Source organism: Ziziphus jujuba, chromosome 3 (genome assembly GCF_031755915.1).
Source record: "Ziziphus jujuba cultivar Dongzao chromosome 3, ASM3175591v1".
NCBI classification, from domain to species: Eukaryota; Viridiplantae; Streptophyta; class Magnoliopsida; order Rosales; family Rhamnaceae; genus Ziziphus; species Ziziphus jujuba.
In genome coordinates this window covers 12,957,285-12,977,844 of record NC_083381.1, presented here as the reverse complement: position 1 = coordinate 12,977,844, position 20,560 = coordinate 12,957,285, and the positions used below count along the sequence as shown (strand labels likewise).

The window sequence follows — 20,560 nt, the reverse complement described above, 5'->3', positions numbered from 1 at the left end:
TAATACAAATATTATGATAGAATTTTTTTATAAAAATTATGGATATATATTAAAAATTTTGATAGATATTATGAAAATTATATATGTTAAAAAATAAAAATTTCAATTGAAAATTTTGATTGTAAACTATAGAAATATCTATTATAAAATAATAATTATTTTCTCATTTCTAGGAATAGGTTGTTTTTTTTTTTTTTTTTGGGGGGAAAAAACATCAAATTGTTATTGCTTTATTTGAAGGATGAATATTATTATATTTAAAATATATTCAAATTGAGATTAATTATTCTAAATTAAAAATACATAAAAAAAACTATAAATTTTGAATTTTAAGTTATTTTTATCGATTTTGATATTTTTTGAAAGAAAATAAAACTTTTATAAAATTGAATATTAAACCTAATTTATAAATAACAGCTAAACATATTAATAGGAATATTTAATTGTTTTTCAATTTCTATGAATATGTATTCCTATTTTATTAGGAATAATTATTTTATATAATAAATGTGACTGTAAAAATCTTATCAAGTCATTTGATATTGTAATTTCATTATACCGTTATTGCTATAGAACAAGGGTACAGGAAGCTTAGGGCATGGGGGCTAAGGTTTTTGAAAGGGAGTAATTACATATATTTAGTTTTTAATTTTTTTAGAGAAAAATTTAGTTAATAATATTTTGGCCCCCAAAATAAGGTTAAGATAACCTAATTATAAGTTAATTATTTTTTGATTTAGATAATGTGGGATTTTAATGCAAATTTTGATAGTATTTTACATTTATACTATAACTATTTATTAAATTGGAAGTATTTAAAATTTTATCTTTTTATATTTTTGATTTATAATTTTGTGGGTTACTTGATATTATTTAGAAGAATTTTATATTCTTTAATATTTTGATATTGATTTTTTAATTTTGTCCCAAAAAAATTATATTGATCTTTCAAAAATAATATATATATATATATATATATCATGAAATTGATCAAATAGGAAATTATACTTTTAGTAATAATACACAATTGGAAATAAAATATATCTACATGTAAGTTTTTTTATTAAAACAAAGAGAGAAAAGACCTGCAATTTTATTTTTAAAGTTCAATTAACATTTTTTTTTTGGGTGATAACACCTTTTTTTAGTATTTAATTTAACATACAAAAAATGATAAAAAGTTTATATTGCTGGTTTATATAAATAAAGACGATTTTATGGCAGTAATTTTGTTTTTTTAAAAAAAAAAAAAAAATCTTGGCCCCCCAGTTGGTCAATTTTTTGGTTCCACCCCTATTAGTATGCTGCAGGTTTTAAAATTATTAAAAATTATGTTAAAAATAGTGTAAGCATTAAAATGCATTAGAAAATAAAAATTTATAAATCAAAATATAAAAAAAAAAAAAAATCAAAGATTGAAGTGTAACTATACGCACAATCCAAAAACTAACAAAGCCAATAGTTCTTACAAAGTTGCTTTTCTATATTAGATTTTTAGTTAAAAATATATATATATATATATATATATATATAAATATGATTAGATTTAGCTTATTAATAATTATTGTATTGAAAAATCAATCCCACTTTCTTATAACCAAGAGAATTAACATATAACAAAACTGCATGCAAAACTATTTACCTTTATGTGTATTGTTTTGTAAGGTATAAAAAAGTCTCTGATATAAGTCTGCAATTAAAATATATTAATGGCCCATATAAGTTTTTTTTTATTATTATTATTATTTTTTATGTTTTTGCTATGCCCCCAGGTCTCCCCTTTCGAACCAGCGTCCACGGGCCGGGCTGAGCGGTGTTCTGACCATTGAACCCCGTGCGAGTCTTAATGGCCCATATCAGTTATGATGATAATTATAAAACGTAATTTCTAAATTGAATGAAAAATTTACATGTAATGATTATCGTTAAATAATATATTTTTCTATATTACATTTTTAATATTAAAAATAAATAAATATTCAATTCATCTTAATTTAAAAAAAAAATATTATTTGTTATCATTTATATTATCAATAAAATGTACATATTATTTATCAACTTAATTGATTATTATTAAATAATTTATTTTTCTATATTAAATAAATAATATTAAAAATAAAAAAATATTAAATATAATTAATTATTATTTATTAAATCAATAAAAATTCATTGATTCGATGATCATAATTAAATATATCAAATCAATAAGATCTCACTTTTTGATCATCATCGAGGATGGTCGCAATTGAATATAAAAATAACAAGTCCACATAACTTAAAAAATTAATATTATTTCTTTATTATTATTATTGTGTTTTTGGGCACAAAAACAGACTGCATACTAATTATAATTACAAGAAGCAAAAAATTATATATTATAAAAATACGCCAACAAAATAAAAAAAAACGAAAATTACAAAACTAAAACAAAATAAAAAATGTTTTTTTATTGAAAAAAGTACTTAGTTTTCTGTACCACCCCACAATCACCAACCATGCTTGATTCATACAGCGTTGAAGCCCGCAGAAAATTACAAACTGGTGAAGGTGGGGGCGTCGGAATATTCCGTTTGGTTTTACCAAAGAAACTAGAAAGTTCTTAAATATTTATTTATTTATTTATTTTCAAAAAAAAAAAACTTTCCAATTTTAATAAGCGGTATAAATAAAAATGATAATAAGACGATTATTTCTCCAAATAAACCCTCAAATTTCCCAAAAACGAATCAGCCAAGCCCCAAAAAAAAAAAAAATCCTCAACGATCTTTCGGACCCCAAAAAATTCGGATCCATCACATCGGGGTTTTGGGTAACCCGACGGCCATGGCGAGACCCATCACCGGAGCAGCAAGATCGGCGGTTGCCACGTCATCACCAAGCATGACGACAACCATAACCCTAGAAAACACTGAACCATCTTCATCGTCGTCATCGAGTTCTCAGGCACAGGAACAGAGTTTGGTTCTCGTCCTGAAGAAGAAGAAGAAGAAGGTTTCGTGGAAGGAAGGCACGGTGGATAACGAGTTTATGCAGAAGAAGAGCTCCAAGAAATGCTGTATCTTCCACAAGCAGAAACCCTTCGATGAGGACGATAGCGATGAAGAACAAGATAATCATCATAATCATGATGATCATCATCACGATCATGATGATCATCATCACGACGGTGGTTCTTGTTCCAAGAATTAATATTCGAAATGATTTTGTAATTCTAGTTTTTTTTTTTTTTTTTTTTTTTGGTGGTGGGGGGGAATAATTAGGAATTCAATTGAAATGCATCGATGATAAATGGGATTTTGCAAAATATGTGTTTTTTTTGTACGTGTGAGAATTGAGAATCTATGAATCATTTTGATGGATCTGTGCTATTATCTTTGTTTTGTTTTTGGGTATCTATTTTTCTTTCGTGAAAATGCTGTATTTACGATACCTCCGGAGCTGGCTTACGGCGAGTCTGGATCGCCTCCAACTATTCCTCCTGATGCCACTCTACAGTTTGATGTGGAGTTACTTTCTTGGACTAGTGTTAAAGGATATATGCAAAGATGGTGGGATTTTCAAGAAAATACTTGTTGAAGGGGAGAAATGGGAGAACCCAAAAGACATGGATGAAGTATTTGGTATGTTACTGATCTTATTTTCTTTTCCATTTAAGATGCTAATTGATGAAATGGATTTCTTACAAATTTTGTCTATGTTGCAGTTAAGTATGAAGCTGGGCTTGAAGACGGAACTCTGCTTTCAAAATCTGATGGGGTCGAGTTCACTGTTGGAGAAGGTTGGTATCGTTGCTTCTTTGTGGTGCCTTGCTTTTTGTGCAATGGCAGTAGATTATAATGAGGCTTCTTTGTGTTGTAGGCCATTTCTGTCCTGCTTTAGCAAAAGCTGTGAAAACAATGAAGAAGGGAGAGAAGGTCCTCTTGACAGTGAAGCCACAATGTGAGAACAGTTCTTATGTACCTCTTTCTCTGCTATATTTGGTCGTTATTGCTTCTGATTTGTGTTAAGCTTTCTTTCTTCTGTCTGTTGATCTTATTTGCTGTCAAAATCAATACGCATGTTTTATTTTAGTGCTTTCATATGGTTGAAACAGTTAATCGTAACTCATTCCTCTCTTCTTATAGGGAAACTTACTGGGAAGTTACATGACGGAACAATATTTACGCAGAAGGGCCATGACGAGGAACCATTTGAGTTCAAGATTGATGGAGGTAAATGATTAAATCTGGTTGCTTTCTTGAGGTCTTGCTATTGAATAAGACTACTTAATTAGATTTGTGACTGATTACTATATGGATTGAGTTTCGTGCAGAACAAGTTATAGATGGACTTGACAAAGCTGTGAAGAATATGAAGAAAGGGGAAATTGCAGTGGTGACCATCCATCCAGATTATGCTTTTGGCTCGTCCGAATCACTACAAGAATTGGCTACTGTTCCTGCCAATTGAACTGTTTATTATGAGGTGGAGTCGCTATCTTTTGTCAAGGTGAGCATCATATTTGTATGTCTACTGTGTTTCTTTGCTACATGTTTCTTCAACTCCTATTACAGGGTTTGTTTCGTGGCGTCAGACTTACTTGTCATTTTCTCGCAGGAGAAGGAATCTTGGGACATGAATACACAGGAGAAGATTGAAGCTGCCGGGAAGAAAAAGGAAAAAGGAAATGTACTATTCAAGGCTGGTAAATATCTCAGAGCCTTAAAGAGATATGAGAAGGTTCATCTGGTTTAATTATTTGCTCTATTTATTCTCCTTTATTCGAGACTTTAATTGGTGAGACCAACTTACGGAATCCTTTTATTTTGTTGGCAGGCTGTGAAGTTTATCGAATATGACTCCTCTTTCAGTGATGAGGAGAAACAGCAGACAAAGATGTTGAAAATTACATGCAATCTTAACAATGCAGATTGCCAGTTGAAACTCAAAGAATACAAGCAGGCCGAGAAGCTTTGTACTAAGGTTGTGTTTGTACTAAGCTGTTTGTTATTACTATAAAGCAAGGGCTTAGGTAGCTTGTGGCTTGGGGATAAGGTTTTTGAAAATTTGTAATTACATGTATATAGTTTTTAATGTTTTAGATAATTATTTATTTATTTTTTTTACTTTGTTAATTTTATAGAAAATAATATTTTGGCCCCCAAAATAAGGTTAAGATAATCTAATTATAAGTTAATTAGATAATTTAGGATTTTTAATGTAAATTTTAATATTAATTTATATTTTTATATAACAATTTATTAAATTGAAGTATTTATATTTTTATCTTTTTATATTTATATATTTTCAATATATAATTTTGTGGGTTGCTTGATGTTATCTAGAAGAATTTTATACTCTTTAATATCTTGATAGTGATTTTTCAATTTAGTCCCAAAAAAATAATATTGATTTTTCAAATATATATATATATATACATATACATATCACGAAATTGATCAATTAGGAAATTATAGTTTTAGTGATGATACATAATTGGAGATAAAACATATGTAAATGTAAGTTTTTTATTAAAAAATAAAATAAGAGAAAAGACCTGCAACTTTAAACCTTGGCACCTCAATTGGTCATTTTTTGGCTCGCGCCTATTATAATGTGTGCTGCATGTTTCAAAATTATTAAAAATTATGTTAAAAGTTGTTTAAGCATTAAAGTGCACTAGAAAATAAAAGTTATAATTATAGGCACAATTCAAAAACTAATAGCCAATAATTCTTAAAAAGTTGCTTTACTTAGATGTTTATTTAAAAAAAAAAAAAACAAAAAATTGTAATTAGATTTAGCTTATTAATAATTATTGTAATAAAAAAAGAAAATCTCACTTTCTGATGATCAAAAGAATTAGCAAATATAGCAAAACTACATGCAAAACTACTTATGCTTATGTGTATTGCTTTGTAAGGTATAAAAAGGCCCTAATCAACGATAAGTCTTTCAATGAAGATGATGGTCGGACTTGAATTTCTACCTGTTATTTGGAAATATATTTTAATTATAAGTTTTTGACAAAGTTGAAAAAGAGATTATATTGTCAAAGATTTATCATCGGGGATCACTGTAAACTATAAATTATAACGACAATTATATAATGTAATAATTTATTTTAAAGATACAGAATGCAAAATCTTAATTAAATGAAAATATTATTTATTATTATCAATAAAAAAATATTAATAAAGCCTATATATTATTTATCAATTTAATTAATTATTATTAAATAATTTATTATTTCTATCGATGATAGTTTGGATATAAAAATAACCGATCTATGTAACGTACAAAAGTAATATTATTCATTACCCCAAAAAACGAAAAAAGTAATATTATTTTTTTTTTTACCTTGTTTTTTCTGCATAAAAACAAACATCATACTATTTATAATTACTACGCACAAATATTATATATTATTAAAATACGTCAACAAAATAATAAAATAATAAAGAACTACAAAACTAAAACAAAATAAAAAATGTTTTTTATTTATTAAAAAAAAAAAAAAAAAAACGTTAGCTTTCTGTGCCATCCACCCACCGCCAACCATAATTTTTTACCAAAGAAACTAGAACATTCTTTAATATTTATTTATTCTTTTATTTTAATTTTCCATTTTTAATAAGCGGTATAAATAAAAATGATAATAAAACGATTATTTCTCCAAATAAACTCCCAAATTTCCCAGAAACCAATCAGCCAAAAAAAAAAAAAAAAAAAAAAGCAGAAAAAAATTTCGGATCCATCACATCGAGGTTTTGGGTGATCCGGCGGCCATGGCAAGACCCATTACCGGAGCAGCTAGATCGGCGGTTGCCACGTCATCACCGAGCGTGACGACGACCATAACCCTAGAAAACCCTGAACCATCTTCATCGTCGTCATCGAGTTCTCAGGCACAGGCACAGAGATTGGTTCTCGTCCTGAAGAAGAAGAAGAAGAGGGTTTCTTGGAAGGAAGGCACGGTGGATAACGAGTTTATGCAGAAGAAGAGCTCAAAAAAATGCTGTATCTTCCACAAGCAGAAACCCTTCGATGAGGACAATAGCGATGAAGAAGAAGATAGTCATCATCATGATCATGATTATCATCATCACGATGGCGGTTCTTGTTCCAAGGATTAATATTCGAAATGATTTTGTAATTCTATTTATTTATTTATTTTTTTATGTGTGAGAATTAAAAATCTATGAATCATTTTGATGGGTCTGGATTACTATTTTTGTTTTGTTTTTGGGTATCTTTTTTTAAGCGCATTCCCCTAATTCTTCTCTAATTCTTTGGTCTCCATCTTCATGAAAACATAATTGCACTTTGCAATGTTTTTCTTTGTTATGCACTTTTTTTTTTTTTTCCCCCTTTTTAAGTTATGATTTGTTACATTTTAAGGATAAATAGTATTTGCAATCATTGATGGCAGAGGCAGTATTTATTCATGCTAAGAAATGCGCCTTTTGATCATGTTTAAGTTGGTAATAACTGCCCATATTATCTTCTTTTAGATTGTGTTGTTAGCTCTGTGTTACATAATAAGAACGTTTTAAATTTTGTGCAATTTATGTATATCTGCTGGTTGCTTATCAATCTTGATTTGTGTTTGTTTCTTTTATGGTTGTTTTGATTTTTCCATTAGTATGTGGGTTACTTGAATAACTAATTTTTTATTTTTATTTTTTTTATGGTTATGGTGAATGCTTAAAACTATACTTGCAAGGCAAACCTGAAAAGCTCGATTGTTGACAATTTACATAAATCTTGCACGTAGGGACATTTATATGTTCGTATCAATTCCTTGCTTTGAAGTTTCTAGTTACATGAATCATGAATGTAGATTGGCTTGTTCATGGAATAGGGACAATGTGTCCCTTTCTGCAAAAAATGGGTTAAGGCTTGTGAACAAGTTATGTTGATTGTCTTGTTGAAAGTTATGTGACAAGGCATTTTTTAATAAAATTATATGTTATTTTCACATCATTTTCCTTAATCTTCATGCACCATACAAATTTTTGAATGGTTATTATGTTTTCTTTTCAAAAACAGTGATGAAGTAGAATCTGATATTCTATTTTGAAAATGATATATCAGAAGGAAAGTTTACCATGTTATGGCTCGAATGCTTTTGGATCGTGATTCACTGGAATAGTGTTGAATTCTGTAAACTGTCTGCATATATCTCAATTCAGATATTGAGTGGAATATCACAGTGACTTATCTAGCCTTGATAAAAGGATGATGATAGAAGAAGCCGATAAGATTCTTTGTTGACTTATTGATTTTTGCCTTTCAATAAAAATACTTGGCTATATGCAAGAAAAGAAAAGGACTTCCATATTTTAGTGGTCTGCTTTGAATAACCTACGTGGGTTTAGATTTTTGGTGAATTCTATTTCTGCTTGTCTTGTTTTTTGTTATATTTATTGCTTCATGGAATCACGCTGTTCTTTAGTGTATTTACAATTTTATATTATGAAACTGAAGTGAATGATTTAAATAATGACATTTGTTGAGAATAGATTAGATTAGTAGTTAGTTATATGCGACCATTGTTGTAATGGGATTAGTAGTTAGTTATATGCGACCATTGTTGTAATGGGAATTTGTTTGGTATCTTTTAGGAGCGTCTTCTTTAATTTCAAAATCATAGTTACGATATGGAGGTTTTGCTTTTCTTGGAGAAAATTACTTTCCTTCTTGAAACTATCTTTGATGGATAAAGTTTTGAGGGAAAACCAATTATTTCCATGTAAGGTTGCAAGTTTTTCAGTGCTCTGACTCAGAGAGCAATGACTGGTGTAACTTGGCATGACATGTTTGATAATCTAATGGTATTTTTTATTTTACCTAATTTGCTTCATTGTGACTGGACAGAGCAGTATTATATTCAAATAGTCTCATCGGCATTTAAGAAACTTGTTTATTATATACATTGCCAGTGATGGCTTCAGAAGGTTAAATTGATTACCTATTCCAACAATGCCATGTTTTATACATTTATAACATCTATGCTTTGTTTTTTCACATGTTTTGGTCAATCCTTTGTCAACATTCAGATGAGCCTCACTTATCTCTGTTAGCTGTTTTGCTTGTTTCACATTCAATAAGTTCTATTTGAGTTGATGCACTATATCTGTGCAGAAATTTAGTTTTCAGATTGATTCATGATAACAGTTCACTCAGGAAATTTGGAAAAAAGGGTAAAATTTGTTGTGTGTGTATATTTTCTTCATTCTCTGGTGCTGTATTAGAATGGTAAAATGATATTCATATATATGCGCACAAATTCTTGGCGTAGCTGTACAGATACTGTTAAGTATTTTGCTTGTTTAACATTCAATAAGATATTTTTGACTTATTGAATGTACTTTAATGTTGAAGTTATGTTCTTTCTATCCTTTCCTTTTGTTATGTTGAACGAGTAAAATGAAATAGTGACAAGTGAAGGGTGCAGAATGGTTTATGGCTTAGTGTATGAAATGGAGAGAAAAGTTTAGTATTTGACACATTTGGAGCCAATATGGTTGCAAAGTTATTGGTTTTAGCAGGAAACTTAGGAGAACAATGAGAGATTTTGAGGCTACTTTTTTCATGCTGTTAAGATTGCTTATGTTTTGGCGGCAAACTTGTTCTACTTGCTTGAAACTGTGTATTTGTTAAGGGGGAAGTGTTGCTTTAACCCACTAACAGATCCTTCTTTTTGGAATTTTTGAGTATGAGTTTTGAATATGTTGCTAGTTTTGTCAGTGCGAGATAATCTTAGATTTATAGACGTTTTGGGGTAGTTTACAGCAGAACTTCTTGAACTTTTGAATATAAATTAAGATTTTGTGCTTTGTAAAATTTATGCAAAAATAGAAAGTAATAGAATACAATGATATAAATTATTCTATTCAGAAAAAACACTAAAAAAAAAAAAAGACAAAAATTGTTCTTAGAAAATAATAAACTAATAAAAGGAATTGATAACAATGTTTTGCACTAATACATTTTGATTGGTCAATTCAATTTCTATTAATGATAAATTTAATTTCCTTGTATTTTGAACGGATCAGATTATTCATACACATTCAACGGGTGAATGTCAAATAATCAATGAAAATTTTCACTGTAATTGTGGGCCTTATAGTGCGCCTTCAATTTGAATTGAGCATTTAGTTTCAATTTTTACAATTGAATGCTTTTATTTTCATTTTGATTTTAATTTAGGCTTCTATGTTCGTTGTTTTTTCAAGTGACATCCTTAATTCTTATTGTACTTCCACTTAGGTTTTGTATATTTAACTTTTATGATAAGGAATTTTATTTAGTTTTAAATGTTTAGTGTGAACAATATTTTCAAAAATTATAATAACCTAATGAAATTTGATTCAAAATAGTTTATTGAAAATCTAAATTGAAAATGGAGCCTAAATTAAAATCAGAATGAAATTGGAGGTACTCAATTGAAAAAGTTTAAATTTAATTTTTCACAAACTTGTCAACACGCAAAACAGTATTTTTGGAACGGCTAAATACTTTTTTTTTTTTTTTTTTGGACCAAAAACAGCCAAACACATTGTATTTTAAAATTTATAAGTTCAAAAAGTATCCATGTAAATAAATAAACAAATAAAGTTTCAATTTCAAAATTAATAATATTAAAGGTACTAAAATATTAATAAAAAGTATTTACTAAATAAAACGTATTAAAAATTATTAATTAACATATTTAAATACAATAAATCAGTTTTTAAATAGATAAAAAAAATAAACTAGTTAAATATTTAACTGACAAAGTGGGTTAAATCCAATGGTAGAGCATCTCTATTTGTATTCATGAAAATACGAATTCGAATCATACGAGAGACAGGAGAAATTGGTAGTTTATATTTAAATAATTTATTAAAAAAAATAGTTAAATATTTAACAAATAAATTTAATAAATATTTTTACAACTCTAACATTATTATTTTAAAATTGTAAAAATTTCAGGAATAAGGGTGCAAGAAAACGCTACAATGAAGTTGAAATTAAAGTAACGATTTTATACTTTGAAGATCAAATTATCACAATGAAGTTAAGACAATAGTTTAACACTAGCGTTATTGTTTCAAAATTATGAAAAAGTTGGAGAGTAAAGATGCAAGAAACGCTATGTATGAAAAATAATGAATTTGAAATTAACACAATAATATTATACTTTTAAACTCAAGTTTTATTTACATTAGATGTAGAATTACTTTATCACGATGAGCACAACCAAATTTTTGGATAATAATTTGAATTTAAATATTTTTATTTTTTATATTATATATATATACATAAATATAATAAATAAAAAAATTATATAATTTATAAATATTAATATAATTTTTGAAAAAATTATCGTTAATATTTATTTATATTTAAAGTAAAAAACCATCCTAATATTATGATAGTCATAAAATTATATATTAAAAATAAATAAATAAATAAAACAGTGAAGTGACAGAGAGACCATCAAAAATAGGGAAAGCGGTTAATGTAGTTTTGAGTGTCAAAATCCAAAATCCAAAGTTCCAAACACATCTCCATTAAAATAGAGAGCCAAAGGCAAAAATCATGACAGAGTTTTCTGGAACCCTCCTGACTCTCTCTACCATTTCGAACTCTCTAGACTCTCCTCTCTCTCTCTCTCTCTCCCCTCTGCTATATAAATTCCATTATCATGGACCTCATTATTCGACCAGAAAACTTGTACGCTATTAAATACTGCTTTCTCGCTCTCCATTATTGTGTTTTTGATATCTCGCTCGGCAATTTTTCTTCCACAAAGAAACAGCGAAAAGGGTCTCGGTGTTGTTCTTTTTGTGGTTGTTTAAGCAATGGAAGACGACTTTGAGTTCCCATCTGCCGGAAACGTCGAGGACGAAATGATGGACGACATTCCTGAGGGAGAGTATGACCCAATTAGCCCGATTATCAAGGTTGGTGAAGAGAAGGAGATTGGCAAGAATGGATTGAAGAAGAAGCTCCTTAAGGAAGGTGAAGGTTGGGAAAACCCTGGTTCCGGCGATGAAGTCGAAGGTACAATAATACAATACAATAATACAATGTTCTTGTTCGTTTGGAAATGGATTGATTTTGAATTGAGGAGTTTTGAAGCTGATTATGGCCTCTTTTTTTCTTTATTTGGCTTGTCTATGTTGTAGTTCATTATACTGGGACTTTGCTTGACGGAACTAAGTTCGATTCAAGCCGTGATCGTGGAACACCTTTCAAGTTCAAGCTCGGCCAAGGTAATTTATTTTTATTTTTATTTTTTGCTTTTAATGTGTTTGAAAGTTGTCTAATGTTATCTGCTTATGGGTTTCATAAATTCGTGTGAAGCTTGATGATTTTGTTGATAGCAATTTATGATCTATTTGAAACCTGATTAGGAAATGTATGAGATATAGAGATGATATTTCCAAAAAGAAATTTGAAAAACTCTTATAAGATTATGATCTTGTTCCTTATGCTTATGTATATATACTGGATGTTCTGGAATTTTGAAACTTTATAATTCATATGTTTCTACAAATGAAACCATAATTGGACACACACACACACACACACACACACACACACACACACACACATATATATATATATATATATATATATTTTTTTTTTTTATATATTTATGTAAATAAAGAATATTGTTACTATGGCTATAGAATTTCAAGTTAATATGGTGTATTGTCCTCTGTCCCGGGATCGTTGAAATTCCCGTTTTGTCATTTGTGCTTAGTGAAATCTTACTTCCCTTCTTGCTTGAGTTCTTAGACAAATTCTGTTGATGCAAGCTTGTTTGTTATTTTTCTCTCTCAATCCATTTTAGAAGATTTTGTAAATAATATGAATATATTACAGTTGTTCTTGATGACGTCTCTTCTGTTTCTTTACCAATCCAATTTGGAGATTTTAATTTTCTTTTGTTTGGTGATTTTGGTATTGGTCATGATCACACAAATGCTTGTTAATTGCAGGACAAGTGATCAAAGGTTGGGATGAAGGAATTAAAACTATGAAAAAAGGTGAAAATGCTGTATTCACGATACCTCCGGAGCTGGCTTATGGCGAGTCTGGATCGCCTCCAACTATTCCTCCTAACGCCACTCTACAGTTTGATGTGGAGTTGCTTTCTTGGACTAGCGTTAAGGATATATGCAAAGATGGTGGGATTTTCAAGAAAATACTTGTTGAAGGGGAGAAATGGGAGAACCCGAAAGACATGGATGAAGTATTTGGTATGTGCTGATATTATTTTCTTTTCCATTTAAGATGCTAATTGATGAAATGGGTTTCTTACAAATTTGTCTATGTTGCAGTTAAGTATGAAGCTCGGCTTGAAGACGGAACTCTGGTTTCAAAATCTGATGGGGTCGAGTTCACTGTTGGAGAAGGTTGGTATCGTTGCTTCTTTGTGGTGCCTTTTTTTTTTTATTTGGTGCGATGGGAGTAGATTATGATGGGTCACTTCTTTGTGTTGTAGGCCATTTCTGTCCTGCTTTAGCAAAAGCTGTGAAAACGATGAAGAAGGGACAGAAGGTCCTATTGACAGTGAAGCCACAATGTGAGAACAGTTCTTATATACCTCTTTCGCTGCTATATTTCATCGTTATTGCTTGTGATTTGTCGTAAGCTTTCTTTCTTCTGTCTGTTGATCTTATTTGCTGTCAAAATTCTTATAGATGCATTCGGGGAGACCGGCAGACAAGCGGTTGGTGATGAAGGTGCGGTGCCTCCAAATGCAACCCTCCAGATTACACTTGAGTTGGTCTCCTGGAAGACTGTTACTGATATTTCTAAAGATAAAAAGGTTCTGAAGAAGACATTAAAGGAGGGTGAGGGGTATGAGCGGCCAAATGATGGGGCAGTAGTTCAAGGTAATACGACATGGAACTCAATACGCTTGTTTTATTTTAGTGCTTTCATATGGTTGAAACAGTTAATCGTAACTCATTCCTCTCGTCTTATAGTGAAACTTACTGGGAAGTTGAATGACGGAACCATATTTACGAAGAAGGGCCATGACGAGGAACCATTTGAGTTCAAGATTGATGAAGGTAATGATTAAATCTGATGCTTTCTTGAGGTCTTTCTATTGAATAAAACTACTTAGATTTGTGACTGACTGCTATATGGATTGAATTTTGTGCAGAACAAGTTATAGATGGACTTGACAAAGCTGTGAAGAATATGAAGAAAGGGGAAATTGCAGTGGTGACTATCCACCCAGATTATGCTTTTGGCTCGTCCGAATCACTACAAGAATTGGCTACTGTTCCTGCTAATTCAACTGTTTATTATGAAGTGGAGCTGCTATCTTTTGTCAAGGTGAGCATCATATTTGTATGTCTACTGTGTTTCTTTGCTACATGTCTCTTCATCTCCTATTACAGCGTTTGTGTCGTGCGGTCAGACTTACTTGTCATTTCCTCGCAGGAGAAGGAATCTTGGGACATGAATACACAGGAGAAGATTGAAGCTGCCGGGAAGAAAAAAGAAGAAGGAAATGTACTATTCAAGGCTGGTAAATATCTCAGAGCCTCGAAGAGATATGAGAAGGTATAGCTGGTTTAATTATTTGCTCTATTTATTCTCCTTTATTCGAGACTCTAATTGGTGAGACCGACTTACAGAACTTTTATTTGTTGGCAGGCTGTGAAGTTTATCGAATATGACTCTTCTTTCAGCGATGAGGAGAAACAGCAGACAAGGATGTTGAAAATCACATGCAATCTTAACAATGCAGCTTGCCAGTTGAAACTCAAAGAATACAGGCAGGCCGAGAAGCTTTGTACTAAGGTTGTGTTTGTTATCATGCTAATCGCATATTTAGTCTCATACCGGCACTACTTTTAATCTCTATTTTGATTTACTTCGCATGGCTGACATTCTGAGAACAATTTGTTTAGGTACTGGAACTGGACAGTAGGAATGTGAAAGCGTTATACAGGAGGGCACAAGCATATATCCAACTTGTTGATTTGGACCTGGCAGAGATTGATATCAAGAAGGCCCTTGAGATAGATCCAGACAACAGGTACGTTCGCGATGATCTTGTTTTTTGAAATTATTGAATAATGTTTGTATACTGTTCCTCTACTGCCACGGTCATAGTTGGATTTGAGATTTGAGCATGATACACTTCTTAGTAATTGAGAGTCTACCAGTTCTCCAGAAAACATGGGAGCTTAAAAAATCAGCCTGTCGGTCTGAGGAATGCTTAATGTGATTGGTTTGGTTGCAATATTAATGGGTTATTTGTTGACTTTTGTCTACTTGTTAATGTTGTCAGAGATGTGAAACTGGAATACAAAGTTTTGAAGGAGAAAGTGAGAGAGTACAACAAGAAAGATGCAAAGTTTTACGGCAACATATTTGCAAAGATGAACAAATTAGAACAAGTTCGTTCAGCAGTAAGTTAACATCCTTATTCGATTATTACTATCCCTGAATTATTAGCAGCTTTTGGCTAACCCTCCGGTACGGTGGCTTGTTTTTGGCTTGGAATGCAGAATACAGCAGCAAAACAGGATGCAGTGCCTATGAGCATTGATAGCAAAGCCTAATGAAGGAAAAGTCTACCTTTTTACTTTCTTCTCCTTCCCTTTCTGTCATGCTCTCTTACTTTCTAATGTAATAGGGTAACCCAAAAAAAAAAAAAAAGTTTGTGTGCTTAATTTGGGTACCAAGGTCTGTGTGCTTACTTTGATTACCAATGCAGTGCATTTGAATACCAATTAGTTTGTTCATCTTGTATAATACATTTAATAAATAGAGGAACTTTATTTCCATGAGTTTCTTTCTACTTCAGATTGTTTTAGTTACTAAACTTTTATGTTGTACTCCATTGTATGAGCATAACGCATATGCAATTTATAAAAAAACCATTGGCATGGTCACCAGAATGACTGGAAACTGACTCTGGCATTCCAAATAAAAAACTACAGGGATACTAGTATCAAAACTATTATTTCCTTGGGTAAGGTTTGGCATTTGAATCTTCCACCCCTGTATTTAAAAAGATAATGAAGGGATAGAGAGAGCTTCAAGGTATGAGCACGGCCAGTTCTTTACAATTTTGGACTTTAAAAATGAAACTAAACGGAGAGGTACTTTAATAACAAAACTAGCATTTCCTTGATTTAAGTTTCGCATTTGAATATTCCATTGCTGTACTTAAAAAATTCAAATGGTAAAGAATTGAACACAAATAAAGCTGCTAATTTTATGATGATAAATCAAAACGACATTTATGAGGTTTGATATTGAAATGCTTAACCGTTAACCATCTACAAGCCAAAACTAGTAGTTACTCAGAGTTTATGAAATCAATTGCTTGGAATGTGGAAAGACCAAAGTAACACTTCCCAATATCTAGCAATGAAAACAAAAACAGCAAGAGATGCAAGTACACGATGTCAAAACCCAAAAAGTAAAATTTATCCCAAAACTGAATTTTAGTTCACAGACTAGTCAATAATTCTAATCTTGATACACTAGATATGCCAAGAAAGCCTGAAAGTTTTGCATTAGTACTTGTAAACAAGATACGTCCTAGACAAAACAAAAGATTGAAAGCTAGAAAACACTTCAAGCCATGAAAAGCACGGGAAAGAAAGCCGAGGAATAAACTGTTTAAGCAGCACTGGCACCCTTTCCCTTCCACGATGTCAAAACCCAAAAAGTAAAATTTATCCCAAAACTGAATTTTAGTTCACAGACTAGTCAATAATTCTAATCTTGATACACTAGATATGCCAAGAAAGCCTGAAAGTTTTGCATTAGTACTTGTAAACAAGATACGTCCTAGACAAAACAAAAGATTGAAAGCTAGAAAACACTTCAAGCCATGAAAAGCACGGGAAAGAAAGCCGAGGAATAAACTGTTTAAGCAGCACTGGCACCCTTTCCCTTCTTCCTCTGAAGCTTCTTCATGTAGAACTCCAGTTCTTTCCCTTCCAAGATGTATCTGTTTTTAAAAAAAATTTAGTCAGGAAATAGAAAAAAAAATACAACGGAATTACAAAGATGAATTTTGGTCTCACCCATCAGCTCTGCCACATTGACCTGGACGGGAAGAGATGGCCGCCAACAACCTTCCACTCCCAAACTGCTCTTCAATGTGAGGATCAAGTTTGCGATCTTGCTGACGCTTCTCAAGCTTCCTGAGAACATGATTACTCTTCTTTGCTTCCTCTGTAGCTGCTTCTCCCTCCTGCTCATAAGTATGACAAAAATTGTTCATATAAAAGATAAATAATAATAAATAAATAAATAAAAAACAATAAAGGAGGAAGTATTTTCACCCAAACAAAAAAAAAAAAAACATAAAGGAGAAAGTGTATATAAAATAAACCCATATAAATCATGAGAAAAAAAAAAAGGAAAAAGAAAGTGACAAGGAAAACATAAACTTAAAATTAAAAATTAGTATGACAAAAATTGTTCATATAAAAGATAAATAATAATAATAATAATAATAATAGTAATAACAAACAATAAAGGAGGAAGTAAATATAAAATAAACCCATACAAATCATGAGGCGAAAAAAAAAAGGAAAAAAAAAAGTGACAAGGAAAACATAAACTTAAAATTAAAAAAGTTTGCAACAGCTAAAGGAATGCAGTGTGGTTAAATCTTTTTAGCATGTGCTGGCAATGTTTTTTTTTATTTTTTTTTATAACAAAAGTGATTATTTACATTAACCAAAAAGAAAAAAACAATGATTATTTAATTATGCTATCAATATGTTTTTTAAAGGCCACCAAGACTGTCAAAAACCTACAGAACCCAAAACAGATATATATAGTGGTTTTAAAACTACTAGAGTTCCAATTCTCAAATCAATGGAGTAGTAAGACAGTCAAACTAAAATCTCACAAGTCAAAATTAGGTCCAAAGCCACTAGCATGGTGTTGTAAGATGATAAAGAAAATTTTTATGCACTTAACATCACAGCATATAAAGAAGAGACACATTAAGATTACCTCTTTTTCATCCTTCTTAACAGCAGTCTTCTTCTTCCTACCAATGTCAACACCATAATGTTGAAGGTACCATTGCTTGAATGGGGCAGCATCCACCTGGACAATAGCACTTTTCACCAGAGTTTGTGTTCTGACAAGCTCATTGTTGGAGGCGTTGTAAACCACATCCAGGATACGTGTTTTGCGAGTAACAGCTTCACTACCCCATGAGTAGTTTCCAGTATCCAATCTAAGAGCCCTCCACTTCACATTTCCACCTCTCACACGAACTCTCCTTACAGTCTTGTTGCTTGAAAGCTTAGTATTTGCTGGCTGACGGCCAAGCTCATACCTGATTCAAGCATATAAACATTTTAAAATTAAGCAACCGCACCAGTAAAAACTGTAAATATCAACCTCCAACATAAAAAGCCAGTTAAGCCTATTAACAGTACAACCATTACTGCCATTCACTCATCTGCATGCTTTCTTTTTCTTGCCACTGAAGATTCAATATTTTGAGATTATATTTTAGGATGAATATAGAATGTGCCATAAGTCAATTAGAATCCCCAATTCTTAACAATGTGTTATTGCCAAAATTCGCACAACAACACTTTGTTAATTTTAACCAAGAAAATTGGAATCTATACATATCTATTTGCCAAGGTTGCTCCTTCCCAGCAATTCCATTGACTGAGTTGGTAAAAAAAAAAATCATGACACACCGAAATGACTTGAAATTCCGATAAATTAATATCAGTGATAACCATCAGGGCAGTAATATTAAACTAAGTTTCTTATAGTGGGACATAGTGTTTAACATCAGGGGTCAGGATTTAGATAGAGCCGCATGAGGAATTGCTCACCATAACATATATAAATCTTTAAAGGGCAACGACTACAAGAAGGATGAAAGAAACCAACTCTAAGAATTTGTTTCGTAACCAAAGAGAAAAAATAGACCGGCAGAGGCCTGATAGAACCAGGCATAAGCACTGAATGCCGCTCTCAATTTCAGGAAGAGATCAAAATGTAAATTGGAAGAGTCCATTTAAAAAATTGCAACATACTTCTATCACAATCCAATTTCTTTCATTTTTTCTATTAAGGAAATGAAAGTACTTAAACTAAGAAAACTGAATAACATAAGTCACTCATTACCTTAGAAAAGCATTATCAATTAGTAGAAGATTTGACAATTAGACATCATCAAAGAAAAATATCTTTCATACAAAATTTAAATAAAAAAAGATTAAGTTTTATGGCATCACAAACACAAACCATAATTAAAACATTACAGATCTAAATACAAACAATTTGGGGAAAATAAGGAATAAACAGGCAAAGGACAAATAGCATGGGAATTACAATCATTATTTTATATTCAAATCATAGAGCTAAAATCAAAAAAAAAAAAAAATTAGCAGGAAAATATTACTTTCTCTTCTTCCTCCATGCCTTCTTCTTGCCTCCAGTGGCACGCCGCTTGTGCATAGAGTCACGTGAGATACCTGCACATCGTCATCCCTTCCACATTACACACAGATACATACATACATATATAAAACCAAACCATTATACATTGAGATTGATATATGTATATATATACATATACACACAAATATATAGATATAAAAAGTAGAATATCAAAGATTTACCCATGGTTGCTGCAGACGAAGCGGCAGTGAGTACACGAGCTTACTGTTCACCTTCGGCTTCGGCTTCCAAGTCTGATGCTCTTCCCCGTTCCGGAAGCTTTCGTTCTTTGCTCAAACTAGGTTTTTAAAGTTGCAAAACCCTAATTTTGCCTGGACATTTTCGTAATTTAATACGATATCCAGCTTATCCGGGTCGGATTCAACCTAATATTTGTTTGGAATAGGCTTTTATCCAGCATATCTGGGCTGGGCTCGATCCCATGTTGCGGCCCCAATACAACACTGTCCGGTCGGTAGTTGATTCTGCAAGGGTTAAAAGAGCTAAATTTCTATTAATATATTTTTGTGAATTTGGATGCCTGGTAAAACTGATTTTATAGGCTATTTGATAAGATTATATTGAGTGCTTGTTTTGGAGTGACTTGGAAAAACTAAAATCACTTTCAAATAGTTTAAAGCATTTCCTATGATGTTTGGTTGGAAAATTATTTTTTAGTTATTTTTTTATTGGAAAATCATCTATTTATTTGGTGATTCTGAAAAAATTATTTGAAGTAACTTTTTTGTGATTCCCAAACCAACCATGAAATATATAATAATTTGACATGACATTACACCGATTAAAATATTAAAGGGACGGGTGCTTTAAAAATGTAATTCTCTCTCACCATTACTAATATTGTGATCTTCATACGGACCGTTCTCACCATAAAATTTTCATATATCAGTCTGTTTATGGTGCGGACAGTTCTCATGCGGACCACAGTATTGATGATAATTTTTCATAGTATTGATGATTATTTTCTAATAAATCGTTATTAATACTATAAAAAACCGTTACTAATACTGCGGTACTCATACGGACCGTTCTCACCATAGAATTTCTATATATATATATGTGTGTGTGTGTGTGCGCCCGCGTGCGCGTGTGT

General features: G+C 31.2%; 4 protein-coding genes and 1 pseudogene across 4 annotated transcripts; 4 read left to right on the top strand and 1 right to left on the bottom strand.

Annotated features, from left to right (window-relative positions):
- Window positions 1-2,600: 2,600 nt before the first annotated feature.
- LOC107421933 (protein phosphatase 1 regulatory subunit INH3-like) lies at window positions 2,601-3,371 on the top strand. Its single transcript, XM_048477767.2, has one exon. The coding sequence runs from the start codon at window positions 2,824-2,826 to the stop codon at window positions 3,187-3,189; it is 366 nt and encodes a 121-aa protein (XP_048333724.2). The 5' UTR covers window positions 2,601-2,823; the 3' UTR covers window positions 3,190-3,371.
- LOC125423180 (70 kDa peptidyl-prolyl isomerase-like) lies at window positions 3,348-5,096 on the top strand (annotated as a pseudogene).
- A 1,550-nt stretch (window positions 5,097-6,646) lies between these two features.
- Window positions 6,647-7,219, top strand: LOC107421936 (protein phosphatase 1 regulatory subunit INH3). Its single transcript, XM_016031300.4, has one exon. The coding sequence runs from the start codon at window positions 6,768-6,770 to the stop codon at window positions 7,113-7,115; it is 348 nt and encodes a 115-aa protein (XP_015886786.3). The 5' UTR covers window positions 6,647-6,767; the 3' UTR covers window positions 7,116-7,219.
- A 4,333-nt stretch (window positions 7,220-11,552) lies between these two features.
- LOC107421930 (70 kDa peptidyl-prolyl isomerase) lies at window positions 11,553-15,794 on the top strand. The gene is made up of 13 exons (XM_016031292.4): window positions 11,553-12,033; window positions 12,159-12,245; window positions 12,978-13,238; window positions 13,320-13,394; window positions 13,484-13,564; window positions 13,683-13,877; window positions 13,971-14,057; window positions 14,153-14,328; window positions 14,437-14,559; window positions 14,653-14,799; window positions 14,910-15,037; window positions 15,293-15,413; window positions 15,513-15,794. The coding sequence occupies exons 1-13, from the start codon at window positions 11,832-11,834 to the stop codon at window positions 15,564-15,566; spliced, it is 1,737 nt and encodes a 578-aa protein (XP_015886778.3). The 5' UTR covers window positions 11,553-11,831; the 3' UTR covers window positions 15,567-15,794.
- Window positions 15,795-16,418: 624 nt separating this feature from the next.
- Window positions 16,419-19,785, bottom strand: LOC107421931 (small ribosomal subunit protein eS8). The gene is made up of 5 exons (XM_016031293.4): window positions 19,629-19,785; window positions 19,409-19,481; window positions 17,989-18,319; window positions 17,046-17,215; window positions 16,419-16,969 (listed from the first exon to the last, which is right to left on the bottom strand). Exons 1-5 carry the CDS (start codon window positions 19,630-19,632, stop codon window positions 16,888-16,890), a joined length of 660 nt encoding a protein of 219 aa, XP_015886779.1. The 5' UTR covers window positions 19,633-19,785; the 3' UTR covers window positions 16,419-16,887.
- Between the last annotated feature and the right edge of the window lie 775 nt (window positions 19,786-20,560).